General features: G+C 43.6%; 2 protein-coding genes across 15 annotated transcripts in view; one reads left to right on the forward strand and one right to left on the reverse strand.

Moving 5' to 3' along the window:
* Positions 1 to 23,109, forward strand: part of LOC127000193 (carboxypeptidase M-like) — a 76,961-nt gene that overhangs the window by 11,613 nt on the left and 42,239 nt on the right. For all 3 annotated transcript variants that reach the window (XM_050863602.1, XM_050863603.1, XM_050863599.1), the window contains exon 2: positions 17,565 to 17,671. The gene's annotated coding sequence lies outside the window, so the exon portion shown is untranslated. The remainder of the gene's footprint in view (positions 1 to 17,564; positions 17,672 to 23,109) is intronic.
* Positions 10,105 to 21,110, reverse strand: LOC127000189 (selenocysteine insertion sequence-binding protein 2-like). Of its 12 annotated transcripts, XM_050863590.1 has the most exons (12): positions 20,946 to 21,110; positions 17,530 to 19,686; positions 16,916 to 17,005; positions 16,134 to 16,263; positions 14,985 to 15,561; positions 14,508 to 14,624; positions 13,925 to 14,022; positions 13,446 to 13,603; positions 11,006 to 13,337; positions 10,786 to 10,890; positions 10,556 to 10,670; positions 10,105 to 10,325 (listed from the first exon to the last, which is right to left on the reverse strand). In XM_050863590.1, exons 2-9 carry the CDS (start codon positions 19,681 to 19,683, stop codon positions 13,140 to 13,142), a joined length of 3,522 nt encoding a protein of 1,173 aa, XP_050719547.1. In that variant the 5' UTR covers positions 19,684 to 19,686; positions 20,946 to 21,110; the 3' UTR covers positions 10,105 to 10,325; positions 10,556 to 10,670; positions 10,786 to 10,890; positions 11,006 to 13,139. The 12 variants fall into 12 exon arrangements, with proteins under 12 accessions (XP_050719547.1, XP_050719544.1, XP_050719541.1 ...); XM_050863587.1 differs by lacking the exon at positions 10,786 to 10,890; XM_050863584.1 differs by lacking the exon at positions 10,786 to 10,890 and having other exon boundaries at positions 10,105 to 10,440.

A 23,109-nucleotide genomic window follows, 5' to 3' on the forward strand; every position in this document is an offset into this window, starting at 1 on the left:
CTGAGAATGCCGACCCAAGTAATTATGTCGCGGTATCTGCATTTTTTGTCTTAGCGCCGTGTTCTCAAGCATTTCGGGTCTTACACATTCACACTGGCTTTCGTAGGAGTGGTGAGTCTCTCCATGGGTAGTGTCCGGAGACTGATAGTTTGGTAGTTTGACGAAGCTTCTGGACCGTGAACGTGGAAAATCGCTCATAGGAACCCGGTTAACCTCTTTTTTGGACTTCGGAAATAGTTGTTGCTAGAGGCGGAAGTGTCTACCGACCCAAGTAATTATGTCGCGGTATCTGTATTTTTAGTCTTGGCGCCGTGTTCTCAGGCATTTCGGGTCCCACACATCCACACTGCTCTCGTAGGAGTGCTGGGCTTTCCATGGGTAGTTTCATGACCCTGGTGGTTGCCTAACGAAGCTTCTGTACCTTGAACGTGAAAAAACACTCATGAGAAACCGATTAACTTCCTTTTCGGCCTTTGGAAATAGTCGATGTGGGAAGCGGAAGCGACTTGAGAATACCGATGCAAGCGCCCTTCCTAGTTTTTGTATTACTGACCATAGGCGTACGAGCAAAACATTTTTCGGGAGAGTTCATCAGCTCCCCCAAATGAGAAGGGTCCCGTACGCCTATGTATACACACACACACACACACACACACACACACACGGTTCATCTCTCAGTCCATTCACGTGTCCCATTTTTAAGCACACACCACACGTCAAGGCTATGTAGGGTGCCCAAGTGCCTGTGTTTACGAGGGGCCGTGTCCTACCTACAACAGGCACCTGACAGCTTTATCCTCTGCCCCGAGATTCTCCGGGACGCCTTGCTCTGTCCATAGGCTTTCAATTGTGTCGTGAGGCTGATGCTCATGATAAAAGACAGTCACGAAGTCGCAGAACGAGAAATGGTTTAAGAACGTTGCACTAAAGACACAGTTTGAGGGTGTTAAGTATGTTGAATTAGCGAGCAAGGGCGGGTGAGGACAGACGATGGACGGTGGGCGGGGCTTAGAGGATGAATGAAAAGACGGGGCGAAGAGGGCCGCTTATACTATGTCGATATGTTCCTTTAAGAGCTTGTCCCTGGCTGTGAGACGACCACCACGTACTGTTATATACTTACAGCTTATTCCCCTCCAATGCTACTAATGTATTACGTCCCGTGTGGACAGTAACAGCAAACATTCACCAGGCGATAGATTCAACCCGTGAGTCCCCGAGGAGTGGCAAACGGGGATTGCCATATGTCACCGTCTGCCCCATCCTTTCTCTTCGCCACAAAACCCTCTACAGGCGGCTGCCGCTGCTGTATCGTGCCTCTTTATGTATAGTTAGACAGCATTGACATCAAGAAGACCCCGCACAGCCATAGGACGAAGGCAATCGCTGGTCATCCCCATGTGTTGTCTCCACCTCCGTGTTCTTCCCTTCGCCGCTCATCCACCCTCCCCAACACACTGCTCCCTGCCTCCACACCCTCCACACACCCTCTCCTGCTGCTGCATTACGTGTATAACATTCACCTGAAGCTCCTCGATGCTCACCCCTGCACGAAAAGCACCAAAAATAGATGTGGAAGGGACAAGATAAAGAAAAACCGCTTTTGACATATTACCTTGCTGCGGGGCGTGCACAAGGTGGACTCGCTGCCCCCCGATGCAAAATGGTTCCCGAGGCTTGCCAGTGTGTCGTGAGGCTGATGCCCAAAATACAAATCGGTCACAAAACGAGAAATGGTTGAAGAACATTGCACTGAAGACACAGTCAATAATTCGAGGGTGAGAAACCAGCGAGCAAGAGCTGGTGAGGACAGGCGGTGGGCGGGGCTTAGAGGATGAATGAAAAGATGGGTCGAGGAGAGACCGTTTATACTACGTCGATGTGTTCCTTTAAGAGTTTGCCTCTGGCTGTGAGGAGACCATCAACCACTGCTATATGTCTGCAGTTTATTCCCGTCCGATACCAATAATGTATTACGCTCCGTACGGACAGTAACGGCCAATATTCACCAGGCGACAGATTCAATCCGTCAGTCCCGCGAGGGGTAAAATGTGAGGGTTGACATACGTCACCGACAGCCCCATCCCTTCCCTCCGCGTGCAGCTACCATTGCTGTATCATGTCTCTTTATGTATAATTAAGCAGCATCCACATCAAGAACAGCCCGGAAAGCTATAGGAAGAAGGCAATCGCTGGCCATACCCGTGTGTCGACTCGAACTCCGTGTCCCTCCCCACGCCGCTCATCCACCCTCCCTTACACACTGCTCCCTCCTTCCACAGCCTCCACACACCCTCTCTTGCTGTTCCATCATGTGTATAGCATTCACCAGAAGCTCCTCGAAGCTTACCTCCGCATGAAAAGCACCAGAAAGAGTCAGATAAAAGGGACATGATTAAGAAAACTCAGCTTCCGACATCATGCTTCGCTGAAGGCGGAGCGAAGGTGACTCATGGCGACGCAATGTGCACTGCTCGCCCTCCATTAAGTATAAGTCAATTCCGTGCCGCCGAGGATGCAGAGCAACGCCCAGACACAAGTTACAAGGAAATATATAACCTGTAATCATATAGAGCTGCGTTATAAAAGATGTTTGGTGAGGAAAAGTATCTTAGTCCGCACGCACAGAAGGCGTTAGCGGCCTTGTCCACGAAACCCATTGCAATAGCTGAACGTAAGCAACGGTCGCTGTGTACCCAACACCCAAAATTATACAGTGCTATTGGCTTCCGGAGACAGTCACAGTCAGCCAAGAGCCCACAAGAGGAGGAAGAATAGGGCATTTCTCGCGCCAGGGTTGAGCATCCGTCCACTGAGAGCCAACAGCAAAACATAAAGCGGGTTGTTGCCCCGCTCTCGCCGCCTTGACCATAACACCTTCAGTACGGGCTTCCAGGACGGTACTACATACCTTCCTCTTTGTTTGACCTGTTCCCGCGTTCCTGCCACAAGTAAATTACTAATAATGGGTATAGAAAGCCCACAGCTCTAATTATTTACTCTCCCTTCCCTGAGCGGAGCGTGGGGCGGCGAGGAGAGGCGTGAGTCACCACAACCAGGACGGGTAGCGCGGCGAAGCTGGATAATTATGCTTTCCCTCATTGAATTAAGTGTTTCCTCGCTCTCTCGTTCTCTCACTTGTTGTTTATGATTGTTCTGGTGCTTATTGAGTATGGAAATATCACCATGCTCTCTATCTCTTTCCTGCGTGAGCCGCGAGTAGAAGCGAAGACATTATAACATGCAGGGCAGGCACATGACAGGACAGCCCAGCGAATTTAAATGTTTCCCCTCTGTTTGAACTGTTTCCTCGTTCCCTTAGCATGCTGTAAACGATTGATAATGCTAATAGGAAGACCACAATGTTATCTCTTCTCTGAGAGAGGCGAGGGAGGGGAGAGCGAGGCTGTGAACCGATAGGACAGCTGGACAGGGAGGGAGGGCGGGGCGAGCAGCAAAAAGTGTTATAGACGATTGTTAGCGTTACCTCTGTAAATAATAACCCGATTAACCCTGTATATAAAAAAAATAATTAAACGTAGTAGTAATGAAGCTGGAATAAAATGAATATCAAAAAAGTATTAGTGCTCTTTGAATTCTGAATAGGAGTAAGATATATTGTACTTAGACTGAGCTCTGGTACGTCTAAGTCTTTTTTATAATTGCGAATAATATTTGTTGTTTAGTTTCATTCCATCAAACCTGCTCTCTCTCTCTCTCTCTCTCTCTCTCTCTCTCTCTCTCTCTCTCTCTCTCTCTCTCTCTCTCTCTCTCTCAGTCAAGGAGAGAAAATTGTCTTACAGGTTAAAGAAAGAGCAAAGCACGCCCGAAAACATTAGACTTTACAATGATGCCAGGCGACGAGTTAACAGATTAGTGCGTCAGGCAAAGCGTAGATATGAAGAAAATATTGCAGCCAACTGTAAAAATAATCCGAAATCCTTCTTCAGTTACATAAACAACAGAAAGGCGATCAGAAGTGGAATTGGACCTTTAACAAACAGCGACGGTGCACTAGTGACTGACAGCCAACACGTTGCAAACCTATTAAACAATTACTTTTCCTCGGTGGTTAATAATAACAGTCCTCCCGCCACCACCACCAACACCAGTACTAATGTAAATCCCGAGCATGCATTGTCTAACTTTGAAATAAAACCCGATGAAGTCCTTAAAGCCCTCAAATCACTTAAAACAAATAAAAGTCCTGGACCTGACAAAGTATATCCAACTCTGCTGAAAGAAACAAAGAGCGAAATACTCTCCTCCCTCACAACCGTATTCAATATGTCCTTGCGACAAGGCATCGTCCCTTCAGATTGGAAAAAGGCTAACGTGACACCGATTTTTAAGAAAGGAGACAAAAAAGTACCAGGTAATTACAGGCCCATTAGTCTAACTTCGGTTGTAGGTAAGCTACTTGAGGGCATAATTAGAGACAAAATTGTGAGTTACCTTGAAAGCCACTCATTGATTGGGGACTCACAACATGGCTTCCGAAACAAAAGATCCTGCCTATCAAACCTATTAACCTTTTATAACGACCTCTTCACTGTTTATGACGTAACCAAATTACTGGACGTAGTCTATCTTGATTTCCAGAAAGCGTTTGACAAAGTCCCGCATCATAAATTACTTTACAAATTAAAGCAAATAGGTATTGACGGTCAAGTAAACCAATGGATCGCGAATTGGTTGAGCAACAGACAACAAAGAGTAGTGATTGACGGATTTAACTCAGAGTGGGCGCCTGTCACTAGTGGCGTCCCTCAGGGCTGGGTCCTTGGCCCAGTGCTCTTCATTATATACATCAACGACGTGGATGTTGGACTCAATAACCGCATTAGTAAATTTGCAGACGACACAAAGATTGGTAACTCGGTTCTGACTGACGAAGACAGGCAAAGCCTCCAAGAGGATTTGCACAAAATTTCAGCTTGGTCGGATAGATGGGAGATGCCCTTTAACGTAGACAAGTGCCAGGTCCTTCAAATTGGAACGAGGAATAAGAAGTTCGAATACGAAATGCGCGGCGTTAAACTCAAAAGCGTTCAATGCGTCAAGGACTTGGGGGTCAAAATAGCTTCAAACCTCAAATACTCACAGCAATGCATCGATGCAGCAAATAAAGCGAACAGAATGTTGTGCTTCATTAAAATAAACTTTGTATTCAAGAATAAAGATGTAATACTCCCTATCTACAACAGTTTAGTCAGACCCCACTTGGAATATGCGGTACAGTTTTGGTCTCCCCACCATGCAAAGGATATTGCTAAATTAGAAGGTGTTCAGCGTCGGGCAACGAAAATGATCCCTTCCTTGCGCAACAAATCCTACGAAGAAAGGCTTTCTACCCTTAACATGTTCTCTCTTGAGAAACGTCGCCTCCGAGGAAAACTGATCGAATGTTTTAAAATACTTAATGGTTTCACGAATGTAGACAGATCAACATTGTTTATGATCGATGACACTTTGCGCACGAGGAACAATGGCGTAAAACTCAGATGTAGACAAGTAAATTCAGACTGCACCAAATTTTTCTTCACCAACGTTATAGTGCGAGAATGGAATAAGCTTCCACCATCAGTGGTCCAGTGTAACACGATTGACTCCTTCAAAAATAAGCTCGACCGTCACTTCCTTCAACTTAATATCAACTAGAGTAGAAATGCAACGTTTTGGAGTCTTCTGATTAATGTAAAATCACTTAGGTTTAAGGACAGACCACCAAGTCTGGACCATGGGGTCTGTGTGGTCTGATTTTCTATGTAAATCTATGTAAATCTCTCTCTCTTCATTTTCTGTTATTCTTTTTCGTTTTATCTTCGTTTTCGTTTTCTTTAACATTTTTTTCTCATTTTCGAAATCTTCTCTCTCTCTCTCTCTCTCTCTCTCTCTCTCTCTCTCTCTCTCTCTCTCTCTCTCTCTCTCTCTCTCTCTCTCTTCGCGTTTAGCTAACTCGTAAATGCGTGAGAATTTTCACAGGCACCCTCTTAAGCACACACACACACACACACAGGCCGACTAAGGAAATGCCATAATGCGACCGACCTTTCTTGCACGGCGGGAATTTACCGGTAACACACACACACACACACACACACACGCACACCTCCCCCACCCCCCTAACCCCTCCCCCCCTCGTTTACAACAAGTTCATTTTATTTCGCTTACTCCTCCAATTCTTCTTTTTCCTCTTTCTCTGTTTCTTCTTCTTCATCCTCAGTTTCTTCCTTTTCATACCTCTTGTTTTCCTCCTCTTACTTTTCTTCTTCCTCGTCCTCCTCATCTAGATTCCACTCTTCCTCACCCCTCCTTCTCATCCTCTTCCTCCTCCTCCTCCTCAACCTCTTTCTAACCCTCCTGTTTTACTCCTTCCATTCCTATTCCTGGTATGTTCTCTCTTTTCTTCGTTCTCCCACCCCTCTAACACACCTCACTTAAGCCAATGTAAAGAATGAGAAAATTGCAGAGAAGGAAAGGAAGTTAAACACGTGGGCCGCGGAGGAAGATGAAAAAAATACACTTGTCAGATTCAGACCCTCAGAGCTTGCACGAGACGAGAGAGAGAGAGAGAGAGAGAGAGAGAGAGAGAGAGAGAGAGAGAGAGAGAGAGAGAGAGTAAAGGAAAATGAAAAAAGGAAAAGAAAGAGAAAAGAAAAAAAGAACAGAGAACCCCCAAAAAAAGAGAAAAAAAGAAAAATTAGGAAAAGAAAGAAAAGGACAAGAGAGAGAGAGAGAGAGAGGATAACTTTCTCTAGCCTTGCTTCTCTCAACTCCTCCTCCTCCTCCTCCTCCTCTCCCCCCCCCATTGACCTTCCTTCAGTAATCGGGACTTTTCCCTCTTGGCAATGAGGAAGAGAAAGAATGAGAGAGAGAGAGAGAGAGAGAGAGAGAGAGAGAGAGAGAGAGAATGTGGAGTGAAACAAAGTGATGCATTTACATAATAGCGAAGAAAACAAGTGTTTGTGTGTATGTGTGTGTGTGTGTATGAGACCCCTTCTTCCTCTCACTTCCTCTTCCTCCCCGCCTCCTCCTCCTCTTCGTCCTCGTCCTCGTTTTTACTTTCTTCCTGTCATCCTATTTTTTCGTCTTCTCTTTTGTTGTCATTTGTTAATGTTGTTGTTCTTTTTCATCATTAATATCTTGTCTTCCTATAATATTTCTAATCGTGGTCGCAAACTCTCTCTCTCTCTCTCTCTCTCTCTCTCTCTCTCTCTCTCTCTCTCTCTCTCTCTCTCTCTCTCTCTCTCTCTCTCTCTCTCTCTCTCTCTCTCTCTCTCTCTCTCTCTCTCTCTCTCTCTCTCTCTCTCTCTCTCTCTCTCTCTCTCTCTCTCTCTCTCTTACTTAGTATACTTACTTAGATACAGGAATTAGTAGTGATGTCAGTAAGTTTGCAGATGATACCAAGATCGGTAGAGTAATTGAGTCGGATCAGGACGCTAGTATTCTCCAGGGTGAACTAAACAGATATTATGACTGGTCGGATAAATGGCAGATGGAGTTCAATGTAGGGAAGTGCAGTATTCTGAGTGTAGGTAGGAACAACCCCTCACATAACTATTGCTTAAATGACACTCTCATAAGCAGGTCTGGGTGCGAGAGGGATTTAGGTGTCTTAGTGAGCTCTGATCTCCGTCCAAGGGCACAATGCATTCAAGCTAGAAATCGAGGAAATAGGGTACTGGGATATATTTCAAGGAGCGTAAGCAACAGAAGCGCCGAAGTCCTCCTCAAACTATATTTAGCATTAGTTAGACCTCATCTTGACTATGCGGTTCAGTTCTGGTCACCTTACTATAGAATGGATACCAAAATGTTAGAATCGGTGCAGAGGAGGATGACAAAGATGATTCAGGGGTTGAGAAACTTGCCATACGAGGAAAGACTCAAACAGTTAAACCTGCATTCTCTAGAAAGGCGAAGGGTGCGTGGAGACATGATCGAGGTTTATAAATGGATGAAGGGCTTTAATAAGGGAGACATTCATAAGGTTTTGTTGGTAAGAGAACCGGGTAGGACACGAAGTAATGGGTTTAAACTGGATAAATTCAGATTCAACAGGGACATAGGCAAAAATTGGTTTACAAACAGGGTGGTGGATGAGTGGAATAGGCTTAGCAGTCATGTGGTGAGTGCCAATACAATTGTCACATTAAAAAATAGGTTAGATAAATTCATGGACAGCGATACTAGGTGGGGTTAGATACACGGGAGCTTAGGTTCAGAGGAGCTGCCTCGTACAGGCCTACCAGCCTCTTGCAGACTCCTATGTTCTTATGTTCTCTCTCTCTCTCTCTCATTGCCTTTTCTCCTTTTTCTTAACTTCTGACCCGCACCATTCCCCTCTTTTCTCTCCCTCTCTTCCCCTCGCCCTACCTCTCGTGCTCCCTGGTTTTCTGTAAAGGGACATTTAATTTCCTATCGCCATTCCTATTTGTATTCCCTATTATCTATTCTTATTCCTTATTCCCTCTTTCGATTCCTATCACTATTTCCTATTCTCTATTCCTTTTTCATATCACTGTTTCCTCTTTTTTTCCTATTCCCTATTCGTATTTATATTCCCTATTCTCTATTACTATTTCCTATTCTTATCCACTCGCAACACGCAAGGACTAGGCCACTGCATCGTAACACATCCTCTTTAGAAAACAAACTAACCTTCTTTTATATTATCTACCTATCTATCTATCTTTCCATCTATCTGTCTCCGTACGTAACCTCTCCAGCAGACGGAGTGACCTTCTTTTCCTTACCCGGCGCTCCTGTGACCCGCCTCCTCTTACTCTCTTCTGCGACTCGAGCTTACACGTGCCGGGAACTCCCCTCGTGACGTCAAACGGCTACCGACGGAGGGAGGGAGAGGGAGAGAGAGTGGGGACGGGAGTTGCATAAGAATGGTTGCAGTTGGAGAGGTAGAAAAGAATGTAGAAGAAAAGAAAGAGATTAACAGATACAAGTACAGAGGAAGAGAGGGATGAGAGTGAATGAGAAGAATTGAATAAGTAGAGAAGGAGGAGAGGAGGACCGAGGAGATGAAGGAGAATGTTGAAGAAAGAGTAACTTATATGAATAGAGAAGGAGAGATACATGAATGAGAATGAATGGGAGGAATTCGCATGAGCAGAGGAGAGAAGGAGGAGGAAGAGGAGGATGTGGAAGAAAAACAAAGAGCAACAGATACGAATGGAGAAGAGACAGAAATGAGAGTGAAGAGAGGAAACTGAATAAAAAGAAGAGGAAGAGAAAGAAGAAGATAGAGAAAAATGAGAAAGGAAAAGGAACACAACTTTGAATAGCGAAAAAGAGAAACAAATGAAAGTGAATGAGACGAAAGATACGTAGGAATAGAAAAGAAGGAGGAGAAGGACGAAGAAGAAGAGGAGAATGTAGAGGAGGTATAGGAATGAGGGTTAATAAAAGAGGGAGGGACGGAAGAGACAGGAAGAGAAATGAGAACAAACAAAAGAGTGACATTTAGAGAGAACGGTAAGAGAGAGAGAGAGAGAGAGAGAGAGAGAGAAGAATGGGAGAGGAGTTGAACTGGAATGGAAGAAGAGTTGGGAAGGGAAAGGGAAGAAACAAGGACAGCGGGTATGGAGATGAGAGAGAGAGAGAGAGAGAGAGAGAGAGAGAGAGAGAGAGAGAGAGAGAGAGAGAACAATTTACATATGCACACCTTGTGATAAACCTCTGAACGGCTAATTGTCACCATTATTATTATTATTATTATTATTATTATTATTATTATTATTATTATTATAATAATAATAATAAACTACTACTACTACTACCTCACTTTCTCAGACTAGAGGGCAATAGAAAAGAGCAAAAAATAAAATAAAATAGATAATAATAAAATAGAGTAAGAAAACAGCGTCTCATCGCACCCACCACGCAAGGGAACAAAAATAATAATAAAAGGACTAAAAAAGGAAGAATATTATGATAAACGATGACGAGTGAGTGTTTGATAAGGCTGGCTCAGGTTACGGGAATTCCCCCTCCTCCTCTTAACGGTGTGTGTGTGTGTGTGTGTGTGTTTGTCTATGTCTCTCTCTCTCTCTCTCTCACACACACACACAAGGTACCACTGAAACCTTATACAAAACAAACTCTTTTATTTCCTTCACCATCACACACATAGTAGTAACCTCCTCTTCCTGGATATCAAATTCTGAGACATTACAAAATTACTACAATCTATCGTTACAAACACTGCTTCTCAGATGGGTATAGTTACAACCCCATCGACCTGTACATTGTCAGGTATAGGATCACTGTATAGGAATATGTGGTGTAGGTAGTGGACAAGGGGCGACCTGCCATTTATATAATTTAATGACATTACCAATGCCTTTCTCATACAGGTAAAGGGAGTCTGGCTGTGTTAATGAAGTGTAGATGAATTGAGGTGTATAGTGTGAGAGGGGCGACCTACCATTTATATAGTTTAACGACTTTACCGACGCCTTTCTCATACAGGTAAAGGGAGTCTGGATGTGTTAAGAAAGTGTAGATGAGTCAAGGTGTATAGTGTGAGAGGGGCAACCTGACATTTATATAGTTTAACGACTTTACCGACGCCTTTCTCATACAGGTAAAGGGAGTCTGGATGTGTTAAGAAAGTGTAGATGAGTCAAGGTGTATAGTGTGAGAGGGGCGACCTGACATTTATATAGTTTAATGACTTTACCAATGCCTTTCTCATACAGGTAAAGGGAGTCTGGCTATGTTAAGAAAGTGTAGATGAGTCAAGGTGTATAGTGTGAAAGGGGCGACCTGACATTTATATAGTTTAACGACTTTACCGACGCCTTTCTCATACAGGTAAAGGGAGTCTGGAAAGTGTAGATGAGTCAAGGTGTATAGTGTGAGAGGGGCGACCTGACATTTATATAGTTTAATGACTTTACCAATGCCTTTCTCATACAGGTAAAGGGAGTCTGGCTATGTTAAGAAAGTGTAGATGAGTCAAGGTGTATAGTGTGAAAGGGGCGACCTGACATTTATATAGTTTAACGACTTTACCAACGCCTTTTGCATACAGGTAAAGGGAGTCTGGATGTGTTAATGAAATGTAGATGAATGGACGTGTATAGTGTGAAAGGGAAAGGGGCGACCTGACATGATTATAGTTTTGAGCATATCGTGTTTTAAGGCGACCACCAGACTCCACCCGCCCCATACCAGCTGAGTTTGACAGAAAAATCACACAACTTTAGGCCTATGAATCACCCACTTTAAGGTTGCTTTTTCCATAACTTGCTTCACCACACAATGCAGCAAATAATTTAGCCGCCAGATGTCGCCAAAAACTGAATACCACCTTGATTGGTTTGGTCACCCCTTTCACACTTAACACCTCCTATGTTTACCTCCCCTGCCCTACTTTCATGTTATCTCTCAGGAAGGGACAATTGTTTAGGAAGGAAGCGTGTCACATCCAAGAACACTGCCTGCAAAGACGCCACATGTTCATAACTATATAGCGTTTGTACACTAAACTAGTCCAGAAGCCCCTGCCTCTCCCTCACCCTCCCTCCAAGGCACCTGACTCATTACTCCAAGCTCCTTTCATTCAGTTAATCGGCTCCCATAGTTATAGAAGAGGGGGCAGAGCTTCTGGGTCAGGGTAGTGCATGGTGACTACAGTGTTTTTGTTTAAAGGCTGCATGAACACTAAGCCACAGCAAGGTTATGCATCTATTATTGCACTCATACACAAGGACTGCCACTGAATGTAAGAAAATTCAGTGACTGTTGAACTTTAAAACTAAATCTGTATAAAGGAATTTCTCCTGATAAAGAATTAACATCTTCATACTAATGGTCAACAGCTACATTATATCTCAACTCAGGATATTTTCAATAAAGATATCGGTAACAAACAACATAAAGCACTGCACACACTGTGCCGCACATACTCGTGTAAACTGAAATAAGAAATGAGGGTAAATTTTTTGGAGTGCGGCTAACACTAATCCAGCAGACCACACCACAGCCTATGGACCTTGGCATATTCATGAACTGTCCTTTACACTAAGCATGTATGGCATGCAAGTATCACACAAGGCAATTCACATTCAAATACAGTTTTATAATCTCTTAAATCTACGAGTTACAAAATGTTATAACAACAGGCATGCAAGAATGCATGTGTCTACATGTGTGTGTGTGTGTGCATGTGTGTGTTTGGTAACAATACTAACATACTGTAAGGGTCTATTATAATTCCTGAAGGCGAATGCACTGGCTATCAGACAAGTCCGTCACATCTCTCCCTAGGACACTCAGCACAGCCGTCACACCCTCACCCTCCCTCCCTGCCATGAAGCTGGACTCATGACTGGCTGGCAGGGGGCTGAGTAAGGTGCACAGAATAAAAAATAAACAAAGAGAAAAACATCCAAGGAATGAGAGTACAAGGAATGTGTGTCCAGAGGTACAGCTGTGGGCGTTATGCTGGCAACAGCCAGTGAGCACAAGATAAATATGAAATCAAGTCTTTTGTACTGAGCATCAAACTTTGCTTCCATAAACTTCAACAATCTACAACGTAACTATGACAATGGTGCAGTTTTCAAGATTAGAAAACCTTCCTGCACAGCTCTGCAGATCAGTCTTGCCGGCCACACCCGGGCAGTGACAAGCCTGAGTCACACCATCGTGGGAACGAGATTAATCCTCGTCATGCCTCTCGGTGCCTTGGAACATTACAAGTGGAGGCTGGACAGCTAAGTGAGGATGGCAAGCTCCAGCCCTTGACTACCCAATTACCACCTCCAGTGTAGTTAAAAGGAATGAATATCTATATATTCAAATTCAGAAACAAGACCAACTTTTACCAAGCATTCAAGTCTTTCTGTGTGTGTGTAGCAGTGCTGTTCAATGCTCTGCCTCCAAATCATGGCACGCTGGGAAATGTTTAAATGCTTTCTTTATACTGATTCTGTACAGACATAAAAAATATAATGTACAATGAACCTCCACAATGACAGCCTCCAAACTGACTATAAAATGTTTCCATATAATGGACCTGCACCCCGGGCCTATACTCTGACTACAAAAATGTTCAGGAACATTATCAAGAGCCTCCATCCTGGCTGACTACAAGGCTCCTAATATTTTGGGCATCATGAGCCCTTCAGCAAGGCATTGGTGCGGGTAATGATCTCCTCCGTCAAGTCTTTCTTCACTTCTTGCTTCCCCTCCTCCTCATCATCATCATCATCGTCTCCTTCCTTGGGCACTGAGCACTGTCCACACGACACCAGCTCCTGGTACTGCTTCTGAGCCTCGGGAAGCAGCTCCATCAGCCGCTTGAAAAGGTCCTGAAACACAACACAGGGAGGATTTGGTTTTATGGATTCCAAGGCAATAATAAATAATTCAAAGCAGAGTTTAAGCAGTGCAGGTCACCCTCGGAAAGCTTAGCCTACCTGGGCCCCTTGGTAGCTGATGATGCCGAAGCAGCTGACTCGTTTGCCATTCTTGTGGCACAGCTTCCGCATGACTCGCATGGAGAGTGCGAACACCACGGGCACCTTGTGTTTCTCGGCCTGGTTCAGCAGCTTCTCCACAGCATCATCTAGTGAGCCTGTGTGTTTGGGAAGGCATGAGAGATGGATAAGGGTAAGGCTTTGGCTCAGATGTTGAGCTCCACACCCTCTTGATGCTTTCTTTACAGTAAAGGAACCAACTCAAAGGAAAAATCAAGAAAAGCAAGAAAGCCTGCTAAGGAGGTCCTACACTTCTTGGATATGTGGAATGGTATGAAAATTTAACAGAAAAAGAATGTATCATAAGCATTGCCATAAAAGCAGCCGTGATGGTAAAGTAATTTCCCTTCTATTGTCTCCTGTATAACAAGGCAGCATCTGCAACATAAAAGAAGGCAAACAACAGTCGCATTTCTCACCCGGGCCCTCGCACTGCTCTATGTTTGGTGCCATGATGATGCAGCTCATCTTGCCCATCAGCTTGGTGGTCTCCTTCAGGCCGCACACATATCGCCGCCTGCACCAATACACAACACAAGCCCGGTCTTATATACACTGCACATAACAGATTTAACTTTATTTAGTTTGACAAGGAATCTTCTAACATATAAAGATTATTGGCTGGAATTGGTGAGTGATGTTCACCAACAATGCAATTGACACTTATCAGATAAGGATGTCTGATACCAAAGGCATACTAATACCTTGTGTATTTAGCTGCTGATATATGAAGCATGTTTGACTATTCAACTAGCCAAAGCCCCAACGTGCTTTACCAAGACAAACTAGATAATGAGTTTGATTATAAATACAGTAAACTCGTATTTAATGGAGTTCAATTTAGTGGACTTAACAGACAGCATTTCTTTTGTTATTATTTTATAGATTTAGTGGGGTGGCCCACAGAATGGAGAGCACTTAGCAAGCCACCAGCAGTAATGGTGCCCTGCCATGTACAGCACTTTGCTAAATAAGGAAATGTTACAATGCCTCTCTACTGACTTGATGCGAGCCTTGACGGGTTCCCGCTGGTAGTGTCGTGCCTGGAAGGCGATGAGGCTCTTCATAAGCTCCTTGGCCACCTCATTGACCTCCGGCGTGACCACCTGGTGGATGTACCTGCAACATACCACATCTGGGTTATCTATCTATAATGGGAGAATAAGTTATAGCTGTGCATTACTTTGGAGCTTGTCTTTGGCCACTTACAGCTATCACACTGAACACCTGCCTCAGAGATTGATGAAGGGGGAGGGGGAAAATATCAAGAGTATTTTTATGTATTCAAACCTATGCAATAACAAAATACTTTGACCATTAATTCATAAGCATTTTTTTCCTGCTGCCTTAATTGGTTTAGTTGCCTCTTTTACACTCAATGCCTCATATGCAATGCCAGAATAACCCTGAAAATATGTATGAGGATAACGTAAAGGCAATTTCATAACATTCAGTTCTGATAATGCTTAGGTTACATACTTCCTGGGTGATTTTTGGCTTAAGCTTTGTGACTTGACAAGTGAGACCAGCTCCGAGGCTCTCTGCACCACCAGCGGGTCGTTCATGAGGCTCTCCTTGTGGGCGGGGGACGCAGGGGACGCGGGGGAACCTTCCTCGGGGGGCTGCTGGGTACCTGACTTGTCCTCCTCCTTATTCTCGGCTTTCATCCCTGAGTCATTCTGAACTTCACTTTGAGGGTTGGCGTTCTTGGTCTTGTTTAACACCCAGACGATTTTAGGCTTTCCATCATTGTTATTTGGTGCTTTATTATTGGTTTGGTAGTTTGTGTTAAGTGTTGATAGTGGTACTTCTGTGGTTCTTGTGTTCTCCTTGTTTTCCTCATCCTCGGTTTCCCTCTCCCTCGTGTCTGTGGTGGGTGACTGTCTCTCCTTGTCATCAGTTTTCTCCTCGTGTTCCTCTGTCATTTGAGTGGAGGCAAGTTGATCATTTGTGGAGTTTTCTTCTGTGTCGCCTTCCTTGTGGGACTCCTCAGGCTCAGTGTGTGTTAAGGGGGGCGTTTCCAAAGACGTCTGTTGTGCTGTCCTGAGCTTGGCCTCTGTTGGATAGAAAAAAATATTGTTTAGACCCACAATTTCCAACGTTACACAAAAAATTCCTAGCTGCTGTCAGAGAGAAAAAGAAAGAATTTAAACCCTAAACTTAACCTAACCTAACCTAACAAAGCCCCAGACAGTTACTTGAACACAAAAACCTAACCTAACAAAACCCCAGACAGTTACTTGAACACAAAATATTTCTTAGCTTCTCTTATAGAAAAAAAAAAGAACGAATTTAAACCCTAAACTTAACCTAACCTAACCTATCAAACCGTAGACAGTTACTTGAACACAAAAATTTCTTTGCTTTTGTTAGATAGAAAAAGAAAGAATGAATTTAAACCCTAACATAACCTAACAAAACCCCAGACAGTTACTTGACTCAGAAAATTCATATATGCTTCCTTACTAATGAGACTTTCAAAGAAAAAGAATTCAAACCCTAAACTTAACCTAACCTAACAAAACCCCAGACAGTTACTTGACTCAGAAAATTCATATATGGTTCCATACTAATGAGACTTTCTATACAACTTTAGCTTCACCTTTACGTCAATATGGCGAGACTCACGTTCAAGCAGCAGCTGTAGCGCCAATATGTCCCTCTGCTTCTTCTCTATCTGACACTTCTTGATGCGGGAGATCTTTTTCTTCTTGGGCTTTGTGCTGATCTTGCCTCGCTTGGCCACCACCGCCGCCCCCTGCAACACCACATACAAGGGAGGGATGAGACAAAAAGTAGGTTAACCTGTATAATATAATGTAGACTGACTATCACTACCACCCCTTGCAATGGAGTGTGTTAGGGAAGGGAGAGTAAAAATGTAGAAGTTAAATTGTATATTGTCAATTGCATTTCTTGTATTTGAGCATAGGGAGTGTAAAAAATCTAAGTTAGTCTGTATGTATATTTTCAGCTGCATTTCTTGTTTATAGAGCTACTGAAGAATAAAAATGTAAGGGTTAATATATCCAGGAAGGAAGAGCAAAAATGTAGAAGTTAATCTGTACCTATATTGTTAATTGCAGTTCTTGTTTTGAGCTAATGGAGAGTAAAAATGTAGAAGTTAATCTGCATATTGCCAATTGCACTTCATGTTTTTGGACTAATTGAGATTAAAATTTTAAAAGTCAAATTGTCAGGGAATAGAAACTAAATATATAAGAATTAAACTGTATGCTGTCAGTCACACTTCTTTGTTTTTTGTGAATAGAAAGTAAAAATGTGAAGTTAATCTGGATATTGCCAATTGCACTTTTGTTTTCAAGCTAATGGAGTAAAAATATAAAAAGTTCAACTGTATATTGCCATTTGTTGACTATTTGTTTTTTGCGCTGCGTTGTGAAGTTTACCTTGGTCATCATTGGGGGGACGGCAAACCCTGTCCTGCCGGCCTGGTCCTTCTGCTCCTCCAAAGGCTTTCTCTTGGTGGGGGAATATTCCTGCACACATGGAAAACAATATATGAATCACCGGAAACTAAACCTGAACCTAAACTAAACCTTACTGCCTAATGAGATGCAGTTGGGCCTAATAAGAAATGCAGTTATATGAGACAAAGGTGGCTGGAGTAAAGGAAATGTTTATATGAAAGGAAAGTCCTACACTGGGTCCTCATAAATACAAGAAAGTTATACAAATTTAATTAAGCAATGAAAAATACCAAATGTTTCTTGCGTGAATGAATAAGAAGAGTAACAGTTAGTGTGCAAATCTGCCTTACCACTTCAAGCAGATCTTTTTTCTTTTAATACAAGTTTAAATAAAAGAAAAATACCAAGACTCTAAAGTATCTGAAGTGGATGATTAACAAGAGTAATTATCAGCGTGCAAATTTTACTTACCTCTTCAAGCAGATCTTTTTTCTTTTTATACAAGTTTAAACAAGAGAAAAATACTGAGACTCTAATGTACGGTATCTCGCATGTATGAATAAGGAGAGTAATAACTAGTATGCAAATCTTACCTCCTCAAGCAGATTTTTCTTCTTCTTCTTTGCAGTGTGGGCGGCGAGAGCAAAGAGATCCAGTTGTATCCGATCGGTTGTCTTGACATTCTTCTTCCTCAACACTGTTTCCGTGGGGGCGCCATGATCCACTTCCGTCCTGGTGAGTGCTGGCGTAACACTCGTCTTCTCCTTCTCTTTGGCAGCAAGGAGAGCCGTCTTGTAGGTGCTGGCTAGGTCCTCCCATCCTCTGGCACTTTTTTCTGGTGTGCGAGTGTCACCCTTATTGTGTCTTGTCCCTGGATCACCGCCTGGCACTTTTACATGTGTTGAAGGCATTGTTTTGTTGCTCGAGTCCGGCCATTGCTTAGTCTTTGCTTGGGTGATTCTGCTTACGGGAAGTCTTGGTGGTGGGTTCCTCTGCATCTGTAAGGCTGGGTATTCCTCTGAGGTGAAGGTCATTCCCTCGCCCCTCTGGCTGTTGAATGCTTGCTGGTTCGGCGTTTGCTGGTTACAAGACTCCAATAAGTCTGCCGTTATGAATGAAACTTTTGTGTCTTTTGGGCGGTTTTCCATGAGTGCTTGCTTTGCCTTTCTCTCTCTCTTCTTCTTCTTCTCCTCCTGTTTTATAAGTTTTGCTGCCAGTTTCCTCTGCAGGGTCTCTTCGTCCATGGGTTTTGCAGCTGCAATAGCAGAACTCTTCTTTGCAGCTCTCATTTCCCTCTGATCGCTGCTGCAGTTGGCAAGACTCGCTACCTTGGTTGGTCTTGATTTCCTTCCCTCCTTCAGGCCAGATTTAAGTGCTGATAAATCTCTCGTATTCTCTCCCTGAGCCTGATGAACTGAGTGCAGGCTTTTATTTTTCAACATACTAACCACAACACTCTTTTGAACCTTCCCTGAGTATTCTTGAGCTTTTCTTTCCCTTCCTTCACCTAGAGCTTGTTTTCTTTCCTCTTGAGCTTGTTTTCTTTCAATTCTTGGGGAGGATTTGTCTGGCAGATATCTCACAGACTTCTTTCCGTCACTTCTGAGTTCCTGGCACCTGGGAGAGCCATGTACCTCGTTCTCTTTCATCTTGATTTTCTTTTTTTCCCCAATTACCTTCCACTGAAATGGGTCTGAGTCATCTTCTGTAGGGCTGCTCTTGGTAACCTTGTCCGGCTCCTCGTCCTTGTAAGCCCCACTGGAGGTCTCATCTTCAGGTTTTAAGGCACTTCTAGCATCACTGTTTTGAGTCTTTGGCCCATCACACAGGTTTTCCAAAGTATGTTTTCTTGTTCCTTCCAGTTTCTTGCCCACACTTGGAGATGCTTTCATTTCTGCACTTCTTCGGGATTTCGGAATGCCTAGTTTCATTTTCGCAGCATTTTCTGAGGGTTTGTGATGTTCCTTGGTGTTCTTTGGCCTCACAGCAGGACTACTTTGGGTTGGTTCTGCTGCCCCTTTCTCTTGCCAAGGATTTTGAGGGCTCTTTGTGGGGCTTTTGGTAGAGGAGACTTCACTGCTTCTGCTCTCCCAGGGATTAGAAACGGTCTCTCTCTTACCACCCTCACTGCTTTGGTTGGGCAAGTTTTGAGGCTGTGGTCCAGTTAATGTTGGCCACTGACTGTCTGTGGTTATGGAGAAGTCTTGTTTGCTTGGCTTTGTTTCCTCTTTACTGTTCTGTGGTTTGTGTTTGAGGATCTGTGTGTAGCTGTGGGTCATGTTCTTGGATGCTGTGACGAACTTGCTCCTGATCTGTGACTCAAGGTCTGCACTCGTGGGCTTTCCTCTTCCTCGGCCTTTCGGTTGGACCTGCTTCTCTGGCGACTTTGGTGGACCTGAATGTGTGTGTGGGAGAGCTTCAGTCCCACACTCATGCCTGCTACCTTCTTGTGTTTGGCCTTCCCTCCAGCTGACAGACTCCCTTCCTGAACGTCTCCATGCATCATTTTGTTTGGGGAGATTATATGAGGAGCCTGACTCTGTTTCTCTTCCCTCCCGCCATGAGGTCTCAGGGGCACGTGTGAGGCCAAATCTTGAACCTGGTGGAGGCTTATGTGCTCTTGATGTGCCTGTGGTCTGTTGGGGCTGAGGTGTTCTTCCCTCAGGCTTGGAGGTTGGTGTGTTGCTTGGGTGGCCTAGGTTTTGATAAGCTCTTGGGACAAATTCTGGAACATCTGCTGACAGCATGATCTGTGGAGTAAATGTAGTTGTGTGAAATACTTATCAGTATTCACTTTTAGCTTCTCCATGAAGTTTGTGATAGTAAGAATGTAAAGTGTTCAGTAAATGGAAAAGTTTTAAAATTCAAATTGCAAAGGTATTTAAACTGGTTAAAATGTACAACTCTGCTGGGAAAGATTATATGAGTTAGTGGTTTCACATACTACAGAGAATGAAACTCTAATTTCCTAGCTTGTAATTGGATCCTAGGCTGCTTTTGTAAGTTTGTTGCTGAGTGGACAGTGGCTATAGACAGACACAGGCCGAGACTGAAGTTAGTGTAGGGCTCGACCATTCTGACGAGGTTACAGTACTATTCATGGGCAACAGCCAACTCTTTAGGCGTATGTAGGTTATTATCCAGGTTATGTTAGTCCTGGAAAGTGCTCAGCCCTAGCAGGAATTATATGACAATACACATCCATCAAAATCCTCCCCCAGAAGCACATCACAGGCCATACACAGCAATAGTCAGACCAAGGGGAATAGCAGGTTATAGCAGCAACACACGACATACAGCACACGATTTGCAACTCAGCACAAGGAACACACGAACCAACACATGGAACGCACACAACCCTCACAGACAACTAATATACAAATAATTGACAGTTAAAGAACCAACTCAAAGACACAATACGCTGGACCTTGTTGAACCGACTCAGGTTAATCGAGCCAACAGGAAAAAAAATCTCAGTTCTTGCAAATACATATTAGTACACGCCAACTTTACAAGATCAACCCAGACAACTAATATACAACTAATTGACACTTAAAGAACCAACTCGAAGGCACAATACGCTGGACCTTGTTGAAGCGACTCAGGTTAATCGAGCCAACAGGAAAAAAAATCTCGGTTGTTGCGAATACATATTAGTACATGTCGACATTACAAGATTAAACCAGACAACTAATATACAACTAATTGACAGTTAAAGAACCAACTCGAAGACACAAAACACTGGACTTTGTTGAAGCGACTCAGGTTAATCGAGCCAACAGGAAAAAAAATCTCGGTTGTTGCGAATACATATTAGTACACGTCGACATTACAAGACTAAACCAGACAACTAATATACAACTAATTGACAGTTAAAGAACCAACTCGAAGACAAAACACTGGACTTTGTTGAAGCGACTCAGGTTAATCGAGCCAACAGGAAAAAAAATCTCAGTTCTTGTGAATACATATTAGTACACGTCGACATTACAAGAGCCTCCACACTCACCTCAGACTAGAGACACACAGACAGCAGGGCATCAGAGGAAGGAAAGCAGCACACGCAGTACGGCAAGGCAAGGCAGCCCCGAGCCTCGTCAGCGTGATGGACGTAAACACACAAGGCCACGGGACGGATGTAAACAACACTCTCAGGGATCACTAATGTAAACTTTAGACGTATGTTTACTCCATATTTTTTTCATATGACGCGTAGAATATAAAGTTTAAAATTTTATAGTTTGTGTAAAATTTTAGCATTTAAGTAAACGAAAGAACTTGTATATCTCTGGTCCGTGAGGGTATATAAATCGACCACCTGAATCTGCTTTTCGGTTTTCGTAAAAAAAAAGAATGTATAATAATGGAAACTAACAAAAAGACATAGAAAAGCAAAGTCAGGGGAAGAAAAGAACAGAAAAACACATTAGTTCAGGGTGAAGTGTATAAATGTGCACTGTGAAGTTCTCCCTTCTCCTTTGTTGTTTACTTGCAACAATAAACTATCAATCAATCAATCAATCAACTAAGTGCATGTTTTGAAGTATGGAAGTGTTGAGAAGGAGGACCTAAGAAGCGATACAAAGCGGAACAGGTCAGGACTCAGCAGAAGAAGCAGCAGAAGAAGAAACACGAGGACACGCACACACGAGGCTTTGCATGGTCCAGCTGTACGGTTAGGACGGCTGGCTACCTTTTTGTATGTAACTGCGTGCCTGAACAACCACGGCCCGGTAAAACTGGACCGTGTGAACAACCACGTACGGTGTTAGGGAGGCCTGTCTGTGTGAAACGGTAGAGATAACGGATTGGAAAGAATGATTTGGCGTGTGCAGAGGTTGGTCCTGTATGTTTTTACTGCTGGCTGCAATATCCTCTCAGGCTGAATCATGTGATATTACAGTGACCGTACGTGAAGAGTTCAGGGAAGGACAATAATTGAGTGAAGTGTGTAGGGCATCGTTGCTTGGTGCAATGTTATCTCAGGCTGAAAGATTCCCATGGCGTGTTTTTTTTAGTTTTTAGGGGGGACACTTCGCCCCCCCCCCTTTTTATAGAGGAGGTCAACGTACTGTGCCCCCAACCCCCCACACACGTTTCTTATCGGGTTTTGTATACTTAAAGTTGGATGTAATTTGGATTTATGACTATGACAGTATACATGAAAACAAAGACTACACTTAATTGTAGAGTATTTGGGAAAAAAAAATAAGAGTCGAAATCAAGGGTGAGCTCTTTATCTGTGTGGCTCTTCACCAACAACATGGTAGAGGGATCCAGTGTCCATTGCAGATGATGATGATGATGACGATGATAGTAGATCTCCCTCGGTGTAGAGGTGTAGATAGTTACGAGTAGTTGTCGGCCCGTGGGAGTTAGCGGGTGAATGATTTATTTGGATGTGTTTAACCGAGCAGAGAGCATGGCTTGATTCAACGGGAAGCACAGCCAATACTTGTCCACCTGCCCGGGGAGGGGATTGAGTTCCGGTGATCTCGAGCGGAGGGCCAAACCTGTGAACTCACTAGACGGTTGCAGCCTCCCTATTGATTGCGAGTGTTCTGCCGTAAAAAGGCAAAACCCCGAACACTACGATTCCTGCCATAGGGGGATATGATCGATGTACATGATAATACTACCACAGGAAGGCTGGAGCTACAACTAGTCATCTTATGATTATGTAAATATAAACACTTTCTTACATCAATATTTACATAATTAAAAAATGGAAGAAAAGGAAGCCTTCCTGTGATTTTTTTTTTTTAACATTTTTTAGGCTTGTCCCATAGCGCTGGTAGACTTTCTTGATGGGGCCGGGCTGGTGGTCGACTCCACCTCGTTAGCGGCGCGGGTTCTTGACTGGCTCTCCACCACCGCTCACTTGGCTCGCTCCGAATTTCCCGAACCTCCCAGCTACATACACTCGCTTTTGTTGTCCATATCGGTCTCCTAACCCAAGGAAGATAGTGGAGAGGTATCGTAATTCCCATTGACCGACGTAGTAAAAATTGTGAAATGAACTTTTTAATATTAGCCATTGGAGGTTTTCAGTGCATTAACTTGTCCTTGTCCTCACCCTCTCCGTCCGAATGTCCCCCACAAATAGCACCCTACGATCACTATGTCCAAAGAAATTATATATACTGCGCGGTCATTTGAACATGGTATTCCCA

This window comes from Eriocheir sinensis, chromosome 18, assembly GCF_024679095.1.
Source record: "Eriocheir sinensis breed Jianghai 21 chromosome 18, ASM2467909v1, whole genome shotgun sequence".
NCBI classification, from domain to species: Eukaryota; Metazoa; Arthropoda; class Malacostraca; order Decapoda; family Varunidae; genus Eriocheir; species Eriocheir sinensis.